At 40.7% G+C, this 14556-nt stretch overlaps 1 protein-coding gene across 3 annotated transcripts in view; it reads left to right on the forward strand.

The window, feature by feature from the left end:
- Positions 1-14556, forward strand: part of trim66 (tripartite motif containing 66) — a 201947-nt gene that overhangs the window by 126900 nt on the left and 60491 nt on the right. For all 3 annotated transcript variants that reach the window (XM_078220730.1, XM_078220729.1, XM_078220731.1), the window contains 3 exons: positions 5764-5908; positions 13533-13665; positions 14164-14280. In XM_078220730.1, coding sequence (XP_078076856.1) covers positions 5764-5908; positions 13533-13665; positions 14164-14280 — 395 coding nt within the window. The remainder of the gene's footprint in view (positions 1-5763; positions 5909-13532; positions 13666-14163; positions 14281-14556) is intronic.

Below are 14556 nucleotides of genomic sequence, written 5' to 3' on the forward strand. Positions count from 1 at the left end.
ACAGAGCAAGAATCTCAGACCTGTTGGACAAGTTTCAGGACTGAGGCTCCTGCAACCCGATCTCCTGGATCCCTCTACCTGCACTGGTCAAATTCAAGATATTTAATCTGAGGGGTGTGACTCCCTCCTGGAACAGTGTCCAGGTATCTCTCCCCCTCCCTGATGTGTCGTCGCGTCCAAAGCTCAGAATCCAGCTCATCCACTCTGAGCTGGAGTTCCTCAAGCAACCAACACTTACTACAGACATGCTCACTGGGAACTACAATGGGGTCCACCAGCTCCCACATCATGCATGAACAACACCTCACCTGACCCTCCATCTCTATTTTATTTAGTTAGTTTTTAACTTGGGTTTTATTTTTTTTTACATTTAAACTTTTTAAAATTATGTATCTCCTTATTACCTCACGCTCAACACGATTTCTAACCAGTAATTTGAATGGATTTTCAAATTTAGCACAGCTCCCTCTTAGCCAATCAAATCACAAATCACAGTTATGGCAGTGCAGCCCTTACAACTTACAATTTATTAATAAATCCAAAGATATGCAGGTTAGATGGATTGGCCATGCTCAATTGCCTTGGTGTCCAAAGATGTGTAGGTTAGGGAGATTAGCTGTGGTAAATGTGTGGGTTTAAGGGGGGGGGGGCCTTGGGTAAGACGCCCTTTTGGAGAGTCAGTGCAGACTCGATGGGCTGATCGGCAGTGTATGAATTCTATGGTTCTAATGGGGATAGTAGTAGCTTTCCGGATCATCTGAAGAGTGAGCATTGGGGTAACTTTGTAACCATTTCTCACATCATTGAAGGCTGGCAATACAAAAACTATTTGGGATAGACCACAAGTGGAAGTCTCACCTATTGATTGGCTGGCAGCTCTTGCAGTGCCAAAGTTGGGTGCAGCTGTGACTACAAGCAGTTCCACCAAGAATGCCTCATGATTTGGAGTGGAGGGAGACCTTGCTTTTAGGTGGGAAGGAATCAGGCATCCTAAGGTGGAATGGAAGGGAGATAAGGGAAGTGGATTTTACAGGCCTAGGAGGAGGCACAAAGCTGGGGCGGGGGGGGGGAGTGGGTGGTGCCACCAATGTGTACAGGAACCACCCCGCTTTTTTTTCTTTATCTCTGATGTTGAAATAAGGGGCTCCTTACTTTCATTGGCTTTCCACTGAGCAGCATATAATGATATGGAGGTGGAATGAAGCCTTTAGTTGCCATTTAATTGGCAGTTCAGGCCGTAATCAGCCCAAGATATTATGGGGAATGGGTTGGTATGGGCAGGAAGGTGGTGGGTTAGCTGCCCATCATATTTTATGTGGCTTCTCCCCTCGCCACAGCCATGCCCGGCAAGGGGCTGTAAAGCCCAGCCCAACGTGTTTCGCTTCAAGGTGTAAACATAGTTGCCATTCATGTATAAAAACATATTCAACAGGTCACCAGAGGATCATGTAATTGTTAGTCATTAGTCTATACAGGAATAATAGTTTGCATAACATTCAACTATACAGTGAATTAGGAAATATAGATGTATAGAATCAGGCAGGAAAACTATAGATACCTGGAAATCTGGATGTTAAGCTGAAATTCTGTACACACTCACGCAACCAGGGTAGAGTGGCAGATTGCAGATGGGCTGTAAAATTGAATATCATGGCAGTTGTGCCACTTGCCTGCCCCTGCTGCAATTTTACCTCGGTGCAACACACTAGCTATTGGGATATATTATAACCCCAATAGTCTCTGCTTCCACTGTGCTGACCTTGAACGTTTTGCTAAATTATGTTTATAGATTCACATTGCTGCATCAGATGTAAATACGCAAATGTAAATTAAAGTGAGTTGTCACATTTATGAAGTTCGGACAACCTGCAACCTAATTTCCTGTTTTTGTGACAATTGGGGTTGTCTGCAGTTCGCCCACATAAAAAGGTGTTATCACAAATAGACTTTTGAGTATTCAGGTCTGAGTCAGCACGAATGTTAAAGTATAAGAACTTTACAGTACTAAGAATACTTTTGTTCATTTACCATTGCCATTAAAGGAATTGCATATCCTGCAAATCTTTGCTGTTGTGAGCTCAACTGACAAAACTGTATAATGTGAGTTTTGTGAATCTATTCCTTGGAGGAGAACAAGTGTGGAAGATGACGTTCTTGTGAAATTACAGAATAGTTGAGTTCCTATTGGCTGGACCATTCAGAAACATCTCATTTGAAAATTTACTTTTATAACCTTTAAAATCCTATCTCTTTTTACTTTTTCCTATAGAAGAGCATCTGACAAGCATACGCTGAATTCATAGAATCATAGAATTCCTACATTATAGAAGGAGGCTATTTAGCCCATTGAGTCCACACCAACTCTCTTGACAGAGTATCCTATCTAGGCTCTCACGCATGCCTTATCCCCGTAACCCCACACATCTATCATAGCTAATCCATCTAACCTACACATCTTGGGAAAACTAAAGGGGCAATTTAGCATGGCCAATCCACCTAACCTGCACATCTTTGGACTGTGGGAGGAAATGAGAGCAGCCTGAAGAAACACACGCAGACGCATGAGAATGTGCAAACTCCGCACACACAGTCACTCAAGGAATTGAACCTGGGTCCCTGGCACTGGGAGTGCTAACCACTGTGCCACCATGCCACCCCATAGCCAATGTCACCACCATTTCACAATCATAGAATCATACGGTGCAGAACAGGCCCATCAAGTCCACCCCAACACATTAGAAAAACCTGAACTCCCACCTAATCCCATCTGCTAGCACTTTGCCTAATAGCTTAACAATGACTTAAATTCAAAGTAATTTCAATTTCTAGGAACTGCAGAAGAATTTTGTGCACAGCACAATCACATTTATTGTAGTCACATTTGCTGCAACATTGCACCAGTGCCTGTTATTTTTTGTGTGACAGTGGTGCTTTAGAAACAGGGTAGGAGACTAGTGACTGTTGGGTGGTATCAGCCTTGAGGACCCAAGGGAACATTCTGCATGTTGATTTGAAATTTGGTAGATTAGAAGCTCAATTACTGAAATTGTGCATCATATTTTGAAAATATTTTTCTTTTGAAAACCCGGTTACAGAGATCAGGATCTGCTGCTGTGCAGCTGTAGGGGGAAGCATTCTGCTGTTCCTCCAAGGAGCCTGGGACCTCTTCTACCTTCAATACTTTTCATTAATACTCTCCTGTATTCACTGACTCACATCTCAGTGCTTGCCACAATATTTTCTATTGTTATCCCCTCAGATGGATGTAACTGGCACTGCAGAACAAATATTAAAATTGTGATGGGTGTCAAAGAAGCTCTTTCCTACAGTTTTGTGAAAGGTTTGTTGGTTATCTGAACTGCCAACAGTTGGAACCAGACTGGAAATGTCCTTCTGTATGCAAAAAGTTTGATTTGGATTCCTCTTGTCCATTGTGTATTTATTTGTTACCTCGAGAGTTCAAAGACTTTCTATTTCCTAGTTAAATATAAATCCTGTTTACTAAACAAGTTGGATTTAAAAACCAATTGGAGCAATAATTATGAGCTGAAATTGTATTAATAGGTCATGACTTCCAAGCTCCTGAGTGTTGAATTTGGGTGATACCCCTAAGATGTGTTGGGGAATCCCTTTTGGAATTTTACAGGTAAGGATTTTCACCATAATTGTCCAGAAGTGCTGGATAAAACTGGATGAGTACCTGAAGCAGATGATGAAGGACTATGGAAAGAAAGCAGGGCAGTAAGATATGTTGGGGTTGCTGGAGCAAAGGGCTGCCAGACACAATGGGTTGAATTTTCCCTTGGACACTGGAAGCCCTATGTTGGAAGCATTTCTTTGTCTAGAACCAAGATATTTCAATAGTTTGCTTGCTGGCTTAATTTCATAGATTAGCTAGCCACCTGCATGTTCATCATCCATTCAGGGATGACCGATTGAACGCAGATACATGGTGGACAATCAGAGGGGCCATAGGAAGGGCCGAACTGGCAACTGCACTGGGAAAAGTAAGCGCTGCTCAGGCAGGCAGAGAATGAGAAAACCACAAGATAGAGGCACTCTCCTAAAAGTCCAAATAGTATACTATAAACAGCAGCCTGAAATATTTTGTAGTTGTGTGTACAGGGGTAATGGCTCAAAATGCCTGTGAATGTGCTGCTAATAACCTTTCTGCTTATTTTTACATTAACATCTTATGGTGCTACACTAGCTTCCCACGGTGAAACTGCCTGTTGCTAGGCTGCTGATAACAGTAGAGGGCCTGTGCACCATTATTTGTAAAATTTCATTGCAGTGCCAGATTTGAGGATAATTACCCTTTTAGTTACCTATCTATACCCTTTAGCTATCCAAAATTGCCATTTGGGTAGCCATTGTCACTGGGAGACTGGCTCTGGGAATAGTATATGGAACAGGAACATACTTGGAAGTTGACCCAACGTACTGCATTTTAAATTTCCATGCTCCTCTGTTTGCTTCAGCAGGCCTGGCAAAATTCTGGTCAATGGACCAAATAGTTTCCTTTTTGCTGTAAACCTTTATTATTCTAAACCAGTTACAGCACCCTCACAATGAATGTGATTTACTGTTGATGTACTGCATACTGCTGGTACAACTAATGTGTTATTCTAGCTATATGACTCTATGGTAAAATGATGAGAACATTGACCACAGCCTCTGATTTTACACCATTATGTTCATGCTTTTTCACTGCGAAAGCGAACTATAACTATAGTCTGCAATTATATCCAAGCTCAACAGTTAATGCCACAACATTAATCAAACAAGCTCTACATTCAGGCTATCCTTTGTTTCCAGGTGAAATACAATTACCAGGATTATTTAATATAGGCCTTTTCTTTTAAAGCATTTGATTGAATCCTAATCTCCTGTTAAGTGTCCTTTTCTTTTAAAAGCTAGTTATTATGTCAGGCACCGACAGAGAAGCTGAGTAAGGCTTTAGAAGTTGGAACACCAGAGGGTTGGCAGCGCGAGAAAGGGTCATGGAGTGGCAGAGGCCACTCCAAAATGATGCTCATTGGATCTCTCAACTGTATGTCAGATCTGGCATGAGACTACTTTAAAACAAAACTAATATTAAGCAAGAATATGGGCATGTCCAGCGTTAAAGTGAAATGACTGAAAACGGAGACTTGCTATATTAGGAATGGATTGGGTTAGTCATTCTCCTTCAACAGAGGGGGAGAAAGAAAAAGGGGTTTATTTAACAAGCTAATTAGGCTGGATATCTGGCTGAAATCAGACCAATTGGTGAATATAAACAAAGGCAAAATACTATAGATGCTGACGAAGTGAATTATGAGCAAATGCTGGAAATACCTAGCAGGTTGGGTAACATCTATGGAAAGAGTGGTTGGTGACCTTTTTGCCAGAACTAGAAGTGTTAAGAGATGTAACAAATTTTAAGCCAGCACAGAGGCAGGAGTGAATAAATGAACAGCAAAATCATCAGCAGCAAAGACTGTGATCATGTGCTCCATCTCTCTTTTTTAGCGCCTTCCTGAAGCCAACTTACTAATGGGCACAGTAGCCAAGGCCACCCTCCATTAATGACAATCCTTTGAAATTAAATGACAATGTTAAGAGTTCTGAGAGGATGCCTCCATCTTGAGATTTGCACAGTAAGATGCTACCTTATAGGTATAAACAGTAATTCTACAAGACCTAACCCAGTTTGAGGTCTTGTGTGCATGATTTTTGAAGTAATTACCTGAGTTTACAGTGTTTGTTTGTTCTCACCAGCACTGCTCAAACTGTGAAGAAAATAAACCAGCCCTCAATTTCTGTTCAGACTGCAGTAAGTGGCTGTGCAGTACATGCTCAGTAGAACATGTGCATGGGAAGGATACAAAGCATCATAAGTTGTCTACCCCCGAGCATAATACAGGTAAGATCTTTCACAGCTCTAAAGTAAAAATTGATTGGCCCTGCAAAAAAACATTTCAGTATAAGAAATGATCGTGCATTTGAGGATATGATATTTTTTAAAGCTTTTCATAACTAGATTCAACAGAGATAAAATTTAAACTTAAGGCTACAATATTGAAGATATGAAATAGGGGAATGAATTGAAGGTGGACAAATTCTATCTACATACACCACTAAAGCTTTATTTTTGTCTAATTTATTTTAAGATCAAGTAATTAGCCTACTCATTTTCTCCATCCTTCTATCATTCAATGTTTATTATGATTTAAAAAGATTGCATTTTAGTAGTTGAAGTTAGCATTATCTGGAAAAGCCAAGCATATTTTTAAAAAATGCAGGCAAATAGCATAGTTAAATGTGTGGTGAAATGGGCACAATATATTTTAAATTGCTAAAATATGCTGATGTCTATGAATAATATAGAAACTTGCTAGATGAAAAGCATATGGTCATGTTAGTTTGTTTCAGCAATAAGTATTTGGATTACATCATCTGCTTGTCTGTTTCAGATTTATAATTTAAAATACATCTAAAAAATCTAACAGTTCAAGATTGTAAACTCATTGTGGTTTTATTTCTGCTTAAACCATTCGAACTTCTCTTCTGGTTTATGATGTCATCAGATCCATTAACTTGATTGCTGCCTTGCAGTCACTCCCAAGAACCAGTATTCTCGCTAATTAAGTCTTTGAACCAGACTAAATATATGAACTTAACATCACCAATGTTATTCAATTTTACACATAGTTGTTTGCAAGGCCATTTCAGAGGGCATTTAAGAGTCAGCCACTTTGCTGTGGGCCTGGAGTCACATGTAGATCAAGTAAGGGTGGCAGATTTCCTTCCTTAATGGAAATCAGTGAACCAGGTGGGTTTTTATGACAGTCAACAGTAGTTTCATGATCATCATTTAGACTTTGAATTCCAGATTTCTGTTGAATTCAGATTTCACAATCCGCCTTGGTGGGGCTTGAAACCAGGTTCCCAGAGCATTACCCTGGATTTCTGGATTACTAGTCCAGTGACAATGCCACTAAGCCACCATCTCCCCACGAGAGTAAGAGCAGGAGTAGGCCACTTGGCCCTTCAAGCCTGCTCTGCCATTCAATTAGATCATGGCTGATCTGATTGTAACTTCAACATTCCTGCATATCCCTGATCGCGTTTTGCCCCTTGTTAATCAAGAATCTATCTAGCTCTGCCTTAAAAATATTCAAAGACTCTGCTTCCACTGTCTTTTGAAGAAGAGAGTTCTGAAGGTTCCTGGCCGTCGGAGAAAATGATTACTCCTAATCTCTGTTAAAAATGAGGGGTGGCTAATTTTAGACAGTGAGTCCCAGTTATAGATTCTCCCACCAGAGGAAACATCCTCTCTACATTCACCCTGTCAAGGCCCTTTGGTACCTTAAAGGTCCCAATCTTGCTCTTCTAACGTTCATTGCATACAAGCCTAACCTGGCTGACCGTTTCCTTATCGTCCACCCATTTCTGGTGTTAGTCTAGTAGGGGGGGTGGCGGTTACCATTGACCAGAAACTAAACTCGACCAGCCATCTAAATACACTGACTACAAGAGCAGGTCAGCGGCTGGGAATTCTGCAGCAAGTAACTCACCTCCTGTCTCACTAAAATCTCTCCAGTCTCTAAAAGGAGTTTGATGGAATTTGCACTTGCCTGGATGGGTGCAGCTCCAACTGCACTCAAGAAGCTAGACATCTGTCAGGACAAAGTAGCCTGCTTGATTGGGACCCCATCCATCAGGAGCATACATTCCCTCAACCATTAACACACCAAAGCAGGGACAACAGTCTGTACCACCTATAACCTCATTACAGCAATTCATCAAGGCTCCTTCAACAGCACCTTTCAAACCCATTGGCTCTACTACCCAGAAGGACAAAGGGCAGCAGATGAATGGGAACACCACCACCTGCAAGTTCCCTTACAAGCCCACATATCCTAACGTAGAACTGATGCATGTAAAAATGGTACAGCAATTATCATGGGAGATTTTAATCTACATATCAATTGGTCAAACCAGGTCGATCAAGGCAGCCTTGAGGAGGAGTTCATAGAATGTTTCCTGATAGCTTCCTTGAACAGTATGTAATGGAACCTACGAGGGAGCAAGCTATCCTAGATCTGGTCCTGTGTAATGAGACAGGAATAATTAATGATCTTGAAGTTAGGGATCCTCTCGGAAGAAGCAATCACAGTGTGATTTGAATTTAAAATACAGATGGAGCATGAGAAGGTAAAATCCAATACCGGTGTCTTGTGCTTAAACAAAGGAGACTACAAAGGGATGAGGGAGGAGTTGGCTAAGGTAGACTGGGAGTAAAAACTTTATGGTGGGACAATTGAGGAACAGTGGAAGACTTTCAAAGTGGTCTTTCACAGTGCTCAGCAAAAGTATATGTCAGCGATGAGGAAGGACTATAGAAAGGGACAATCAGCCATGGATATCTAGGGAAATAAAGGAGGGTATCAAATTGAAAGAAAATGCATACAAAGTGGCAAAGATTAGTGGGAACCTAGAGGATTGGGAAATCTTTAAAGGTCAACAGAAAGCCATGAAAAAAGATAAAAAGAAAAGTAAGATGGATTATGAGAGTAAACTGGCTCAGAATATAAAAACAGATAGCAAAAGCTTCTACAAATAAAATGAAAAAGAATGGCTAAAGTAAACATTGGTCCTTTAGAAGATGAGAAGGGGAATGTAATAACTGGAAATGAGAAAATGGCTGAGGCATTGAACAGGTATTTTGTGTGGGTCTTCACAGTGGAAGACACAAATGACATGCCAAAAATTGATGACAGGAAGGCTATGGCAGGTGAGGACCTAGAAACTATCATCATCACAAAAGAGGTAGTGTTGGGCAAGTTAATGGGGCTAAAGGTAGACAAGTCTTCTGGTCCTGATGGAATTCATCCCAGGGTATTAAAAGAGATGACGAGAGAAATAGCAAATGCCACTAGGGTTAATTTACCAAAATCTGTTGATTGGGAAAACAGCAAATGTGACGCCACTGTTTAAAAAAGGTAGACAAAAGGCAGATAACTATAGGCCAGTTAGCTTAACTTCTGTAGTAGGGAAAATGCTTGAATCTTATCTTCAAGGAAGAAATAGCAAGAATCTGGATATAAATTGTCCCATTGGTAAGACGCAGCATGGGTTCATGAAGGGACGGTCATGTTTGACTAATTTGGTGGAATTCTTTGAGAACATCACATGTGCAGTGGACAATGGGGAACCTGTGGATGTGGTGTATCTGGATTTCCAGAAGGCATTTGACGAGGTGCCGCGACAGAAAATAAAGGTGCACAGTGTTATGGGTAATGTATTAGCATGGATAGAGGATTGTTAACTAACAGAAAGCAAAGAGTGGGGGTAAGTGGATGTTTTTCTGGTTGGCGATCAGTGACTAGAGGTGTGCCTCAGGGATCAGTGTTGGGACCGCAATTATTTACGATTTGCTTAGATGATTTGGAGTTGTGGACCAAGTGTATTGTGTCAAAATTCGCAGATGACACGAAGATGAGTGGCAGAGCAAAGTGTGCAGAGGATGCTGAAAGTCTGCAAAGGGATATAGATAGTCTAAGTGAGTGGGCGAGGGTCTGGTAAATGGAGTACAATGTTGGTAAATGTGAGGTCATCCATTTTGTTAGGAATAGCAGCAAAATGGACTATTATTTAAATCGTAAAAAATTGCAGCATGCTGCTGTGCAGAGGCACCTGAGTGTCCCTGTGCAAGAATCACAAGGAGTTGGTTTGCAGGTAATTAAGGCGGCAAATGGAATTTTGTCCTTCATTGCTGGAGGGATGGAGTTTAAAAACAGGCAGGTTATGTTGCAGCTGTATAAGGTGCTGGTGAGGCCACACCTGGAATACTGTGTACAGTTTTGGTCTCCTTACTTGAGAAAGGATATACTGGCACTGGAGGGGGTGCAGAGGAGATTCACTAGATTGATTCTGGAGTTGAGAGGGTTGGCTTATGAGGAAAGACTGAGTAGACTGGGGCTATACTCATTGGAATTCAGAAGAATGAGGGGTGACCTTATAGAAACATATAAGATTATAAAGGGAATAGATAAGGTAGAAGCAGGGAAGTTGTTTCTGCTGGCAGGTGAAACTAGAACTAGGGGGCATGGCCTCAAAATAAGGGGAAGCAGATTTAGGACTGAGTTGAGGAGGAACTTCTTCACACAAAGGGTTGTGAATCTGTGGAATTCCCTGCCCCGTGAAGCAGCTGAGGCTACCTCATTGTTTCTAAGGCAAGGATAGATACATTTTTGAACTGTAAAGAATTAAGGGTTATGGTCAGCGGGCGGGTAAGTGGAGCTGAGTCCACAAAAAGATCAGCCATGATCTTATTGAATCATGGGGCAGATGGCCTCCTACTGCTCCTAGTTCTTGTATCTCTGTTCCTTCAATATCATTGGGTCAAAATCCTGGAACTCCCTAATAGCACTATGGGTGCACTTACACAACACGGACTGCAGTGGTTGAAGAAGGTAGCTCATTACCATCTCCTTGAGGGCATTGGGCAATAAATGCTAACCTGGCCACCAACACACTCATTCTGTGAAAGAAGAAAAAGAAGTTCAACTTCTTAAGTAAATTAAGATTTAAACTGATGAATTTCATATATCCGTTGTTTCTTCTTTGAACCATCCCAGCCTCTTAATTATCAGAGCCAACTTTCCTTTTTTTCACGGAAATACAGAGAGATCGAAATTGCATTGCACTTAACATGTTTTCAGTGTTCAAAATTGGCACTTTGGAATCAAATTCAGGAGTGTTGTATTATGCACCTGAAAAATAACAAGTACATGTGGCACCATTTTATTTGGATACTTGAGAGGCATCCTCTGCAGCAACCTTCAACAAACACGAGCATCATGTAAATATTATAATTTGGGCCCCTTTTCTGAAATTGGTGTCTCTGTATGCCTAAAACATCACTTCCTTAACCCACCCAGCATGAGAATCCAAAGCAACTTTCAGGAGAGCTTTTAAAAATAATCCTCGCCCACTTTTGGTAAGAGGTTAGTTGTTTTATGTCACTGGGGTGCTTCTGGGTCAATTTGTGATTGCTAAATAGTTTGTTGGGCTTGCCTTTGATGCTCTGAAGTGAGTCAGAGAAGTAGCACTACAGAACGCAGCAAAGCTCTGCATGGGGTGCAGAAAGAGGTTGGAAGGTGTCAAGACTGCAGGAGAATTTACACCATCTGCATATTCAGAAACACAGCATTGTGTAAGCCAGCTGCATTTTAGCAAGGAGGCAATTACACACTTTTGCCATTTGTTGAATAGAAAACTGGAGCCCAGGTTGCAAGATGACAGTGAATTCTACTGATTCTAAAAGTTTAGGTCTTTGCCTCCTCCTAAACTGCTTCTGGAGATATCAGCCAGTTTGCTGTGCACACAGTGATCTGGCAAGTCAGTGTTGCATTGTTTGAGATATTAATGGTTTGTTACATCATCTGCATGGATCTGACAAACAGGAGGAGCAATGGAATTTCCCCACTTTGCACACTGTTCCTCATCAGGAAGCAACTTGGTTTCTGAGCAGCAAGTTCTTCCACGTATTCAATGCACAACTTGTGTATGATAGACAGCAAATCATGCCCAATTTTCTGGCTGTAATCATGAGTTTTTCATATTATACTAATCTTCTATATTCTCTCTCATTGGGTAAACATCTGGCTTCTGGGGATGAGGAAGGAATGTCACCAACTGGAACTGGAGTACAGATATCAAGATCCAATTATAGTGAGCCATGCATCAACAAGAGTTCCAACTGAGAAAATCGGTGTCCTAAAACAATTCTTCAGCTCTCTAAACAAGGAAGTTCCTTCAGTACAGCCAGAGCAAATCTCAAAATTCATTATTGTTTGCTGCTTGTTCCACAATCCAGCTGCTCAAAGAGGAAGAATGGGTGAGGTATAAAGATGGAGAAGATCAAGGAGCTGGAGGAAGTCGAAGAGTAGAAGTGGTGTAGTGAAATACTCGAGCTGTAATGCAACAAATTATTGATGAAGTCTTTTTCTGACCAATCCCATCCCTGCACAAATCAGCAGTGCTCTGTCTTTCCATGTGACTGACTCCTGACATCCACAGAGTTGAAGATGCTCAATCATTGAAAATATTCAAGACCAAGATCAATAGATTGCTGGTTATGACAGGAATTAAAGGATATAGAGAGAGTGCAAAAAGGTGGAGTTGAGGTGGAAGATCAGCTAAGATGCTGAATTGTGAAATAGGCTCAGGATGAAATAGCCTACCAATCTTTGTTCTAACTCTTCTCTTCTGCATTCCCACTTTCATATAAAGAACCATAACCAATGCAACCTCATGAAGGATGAGAACTGTAATAAAATTCTAATGACGAAGCTCCATCACTTGCTCTGGCACTGGCAGTCATCAGCTCAAATATAGTTGCTACACAAACTGGAGGGCGGTAAGAGTCAAGATCAGCACATGTTGAGTCATCAAGCACGAGTAGATAAGAAAAAGGATAGTTTTTGTGCAGTTGCAGATGAATTGTTCTGCAGAGAAGTCAGATGAGGACTTTGATAGGGCAGCGTACGGGAGAAGACTGGGCATGCACAGCAGGATTCATGATGCATTGGAAAGCTTGCCACAGAGCCTCTTGTCATTATAAAGTAGCATGGAGGAGTTCAGCTCCAGCTTTGCGCAGAAACTGGTGTCCATCAGAACTCTTCAAAATGTTATTAGCCTAAAACATTAATGCTGTTTGTCTCCACAGATGCTGCCAGGTCTGCTGAGTGTGTCCAGCATTTTTTTTTTGTGATGATGATCATGCTTGTGTTTGGAAATGGATATAGTTTTAAGTAGGTTATATTGGTATGTGTGTGTTGGGCACAACCTATAAGTTTTTGATTTCATTTTTAAAAGTTCTCTTTAATTCTGTGGGTTTGCTTAGATGTCTGTATTGTAACGAGGCTTCATGACCTTTAAAACAAAAGCTATTAAAAAAAACTGGACTGTTGCCTAGCAACCAGGTGCCCACACAGAAAAGCAGGAGGAGTTAATTCCTTCAAGAGCAGGTCGGTGCAGTTGGAAACAGGATTCCACAGATGCTGCCAGCACAGACAGGATAATGCAAGGGGACAGAAAACAAGTACAGAACTAAAGAACATAATAGTCTCCAAACTCTCGGAAGACTGTGCAGTCAAGGAACAAAGAACAAGAATCTGGGAAAAAGTTTCTATTCAGCAAAGTTGAGAGTGAGGAGCAGAGAGCGTCTCCCAAATTGAAGATCAGGCTGCAAGGTGCAGTGTGGTGGGTCTGACCACTAGTTACCCATTGGTTTACATGGATTGTGTAATCGATCTTGTAACTTATCCTTACAAGCCCAACTTCACAGCCCTAGTTTGACATTTTGTTCTGGGTAATTCCTGTGAATAACCCTTTCCTTGAATCTATGAATGTGCAAGATTCTTGAGTGCTATTTAACAAGATATACAATCAAAACTAGAAGTAGAAATTAACTTTCAAAGGTGTTTGCAGTCTACATTAATTTAAAAGTTAAGTGTGTTATTGAATTTAATCTACAGGTGATGAGAGTGAAGTCAATGAGTTTCCGCTCTTTTGTCCGCTTCACAGTAAAGAGCCACTGAAGCTGTTCTGTGAGACCTGTGATGTGCTGGCCTGCTGGAATTGCCAGCTAACGCAACACAAAGGCCATAGGTAAGGTGACTGAGATTAAAGAGTAGTGTTGAGTGTCGTTAAGCATGCAATACACTACTCGAGGAATTGCAAAGTTCAATTATGTGTAATTAGGTCCTTGCAAGTTTAAAGTTGTGTTAATTAGTTTACTTTCTGATATGCAAGGTAAATGCCCCCAGAGTAAAGAAATTGCTTAAATTTATGGGGATGCTGCTTTCAATTTTGTACCTATAGGTAAAATAGATTGCTGTTTTTATTCCAATTGAGTAAGATTAGAGGGTAAGAAAGTAATTGGACCAAGCTGGTTGAAAAATGAATGAAGGTGGAATGGGGTAAGGGAAAAGAACAACAAAGTACAGGAATGGGTATGTAAAAAAAAAACTTCATCCCATGTAAGGAGAAACTACTTCAGTCATGTCCCACTGATATATAACAATATATCAATGGGACAACCTGATGTTTTTAGTGGCTACAGCGGTACTGATCCTAGCCATTTGGTCTTTCTATTTCTACCTACAGTTTCAAATATCTGGAAGATGCTTTACGGAATCAGAAGATGGTTTTGGAAGAGTTGACACTGAAAATGGAAGAGAAAAAAGTCAGCATCCAGAGCTCGGCAAAACAAGTGCAGGACAGGTAATGTGACCTACACTCAAACATGATTACTGATCTAAAGTTAGTTCAAGAAAGCAGTTTGAAATATGAGTCACTTCATTTATTCTTATGAAGTTACTGAAGACAGTCCAAGATTGGGGCAAAAAAATGAAATTACAATTAATCAAAAATAATTTAAATATGTTTTTTCCAAATCTACTTGCCAAAAGAAAACAACAGCCCTGCTAATAAAATTTATTTTTAGTTATGAATAACTTTTCTCAACAGTCAAATTTATGAAACAAATATATTAACATT

Source organism: Mustelus asterias, chromosome 9 (genome assembly GCF_964213995.1).
Source record: "Mustelus asterias chromosome 9, sMusAst1.hap1.1, whole genome shotgun sequence".
Lineage (NCBI taxonomy): Eukaryota > Metazoa > Chordata > Chondrichthyes > Carcharhiniformes > Triakidae > Mustelus > Mustelus asterias.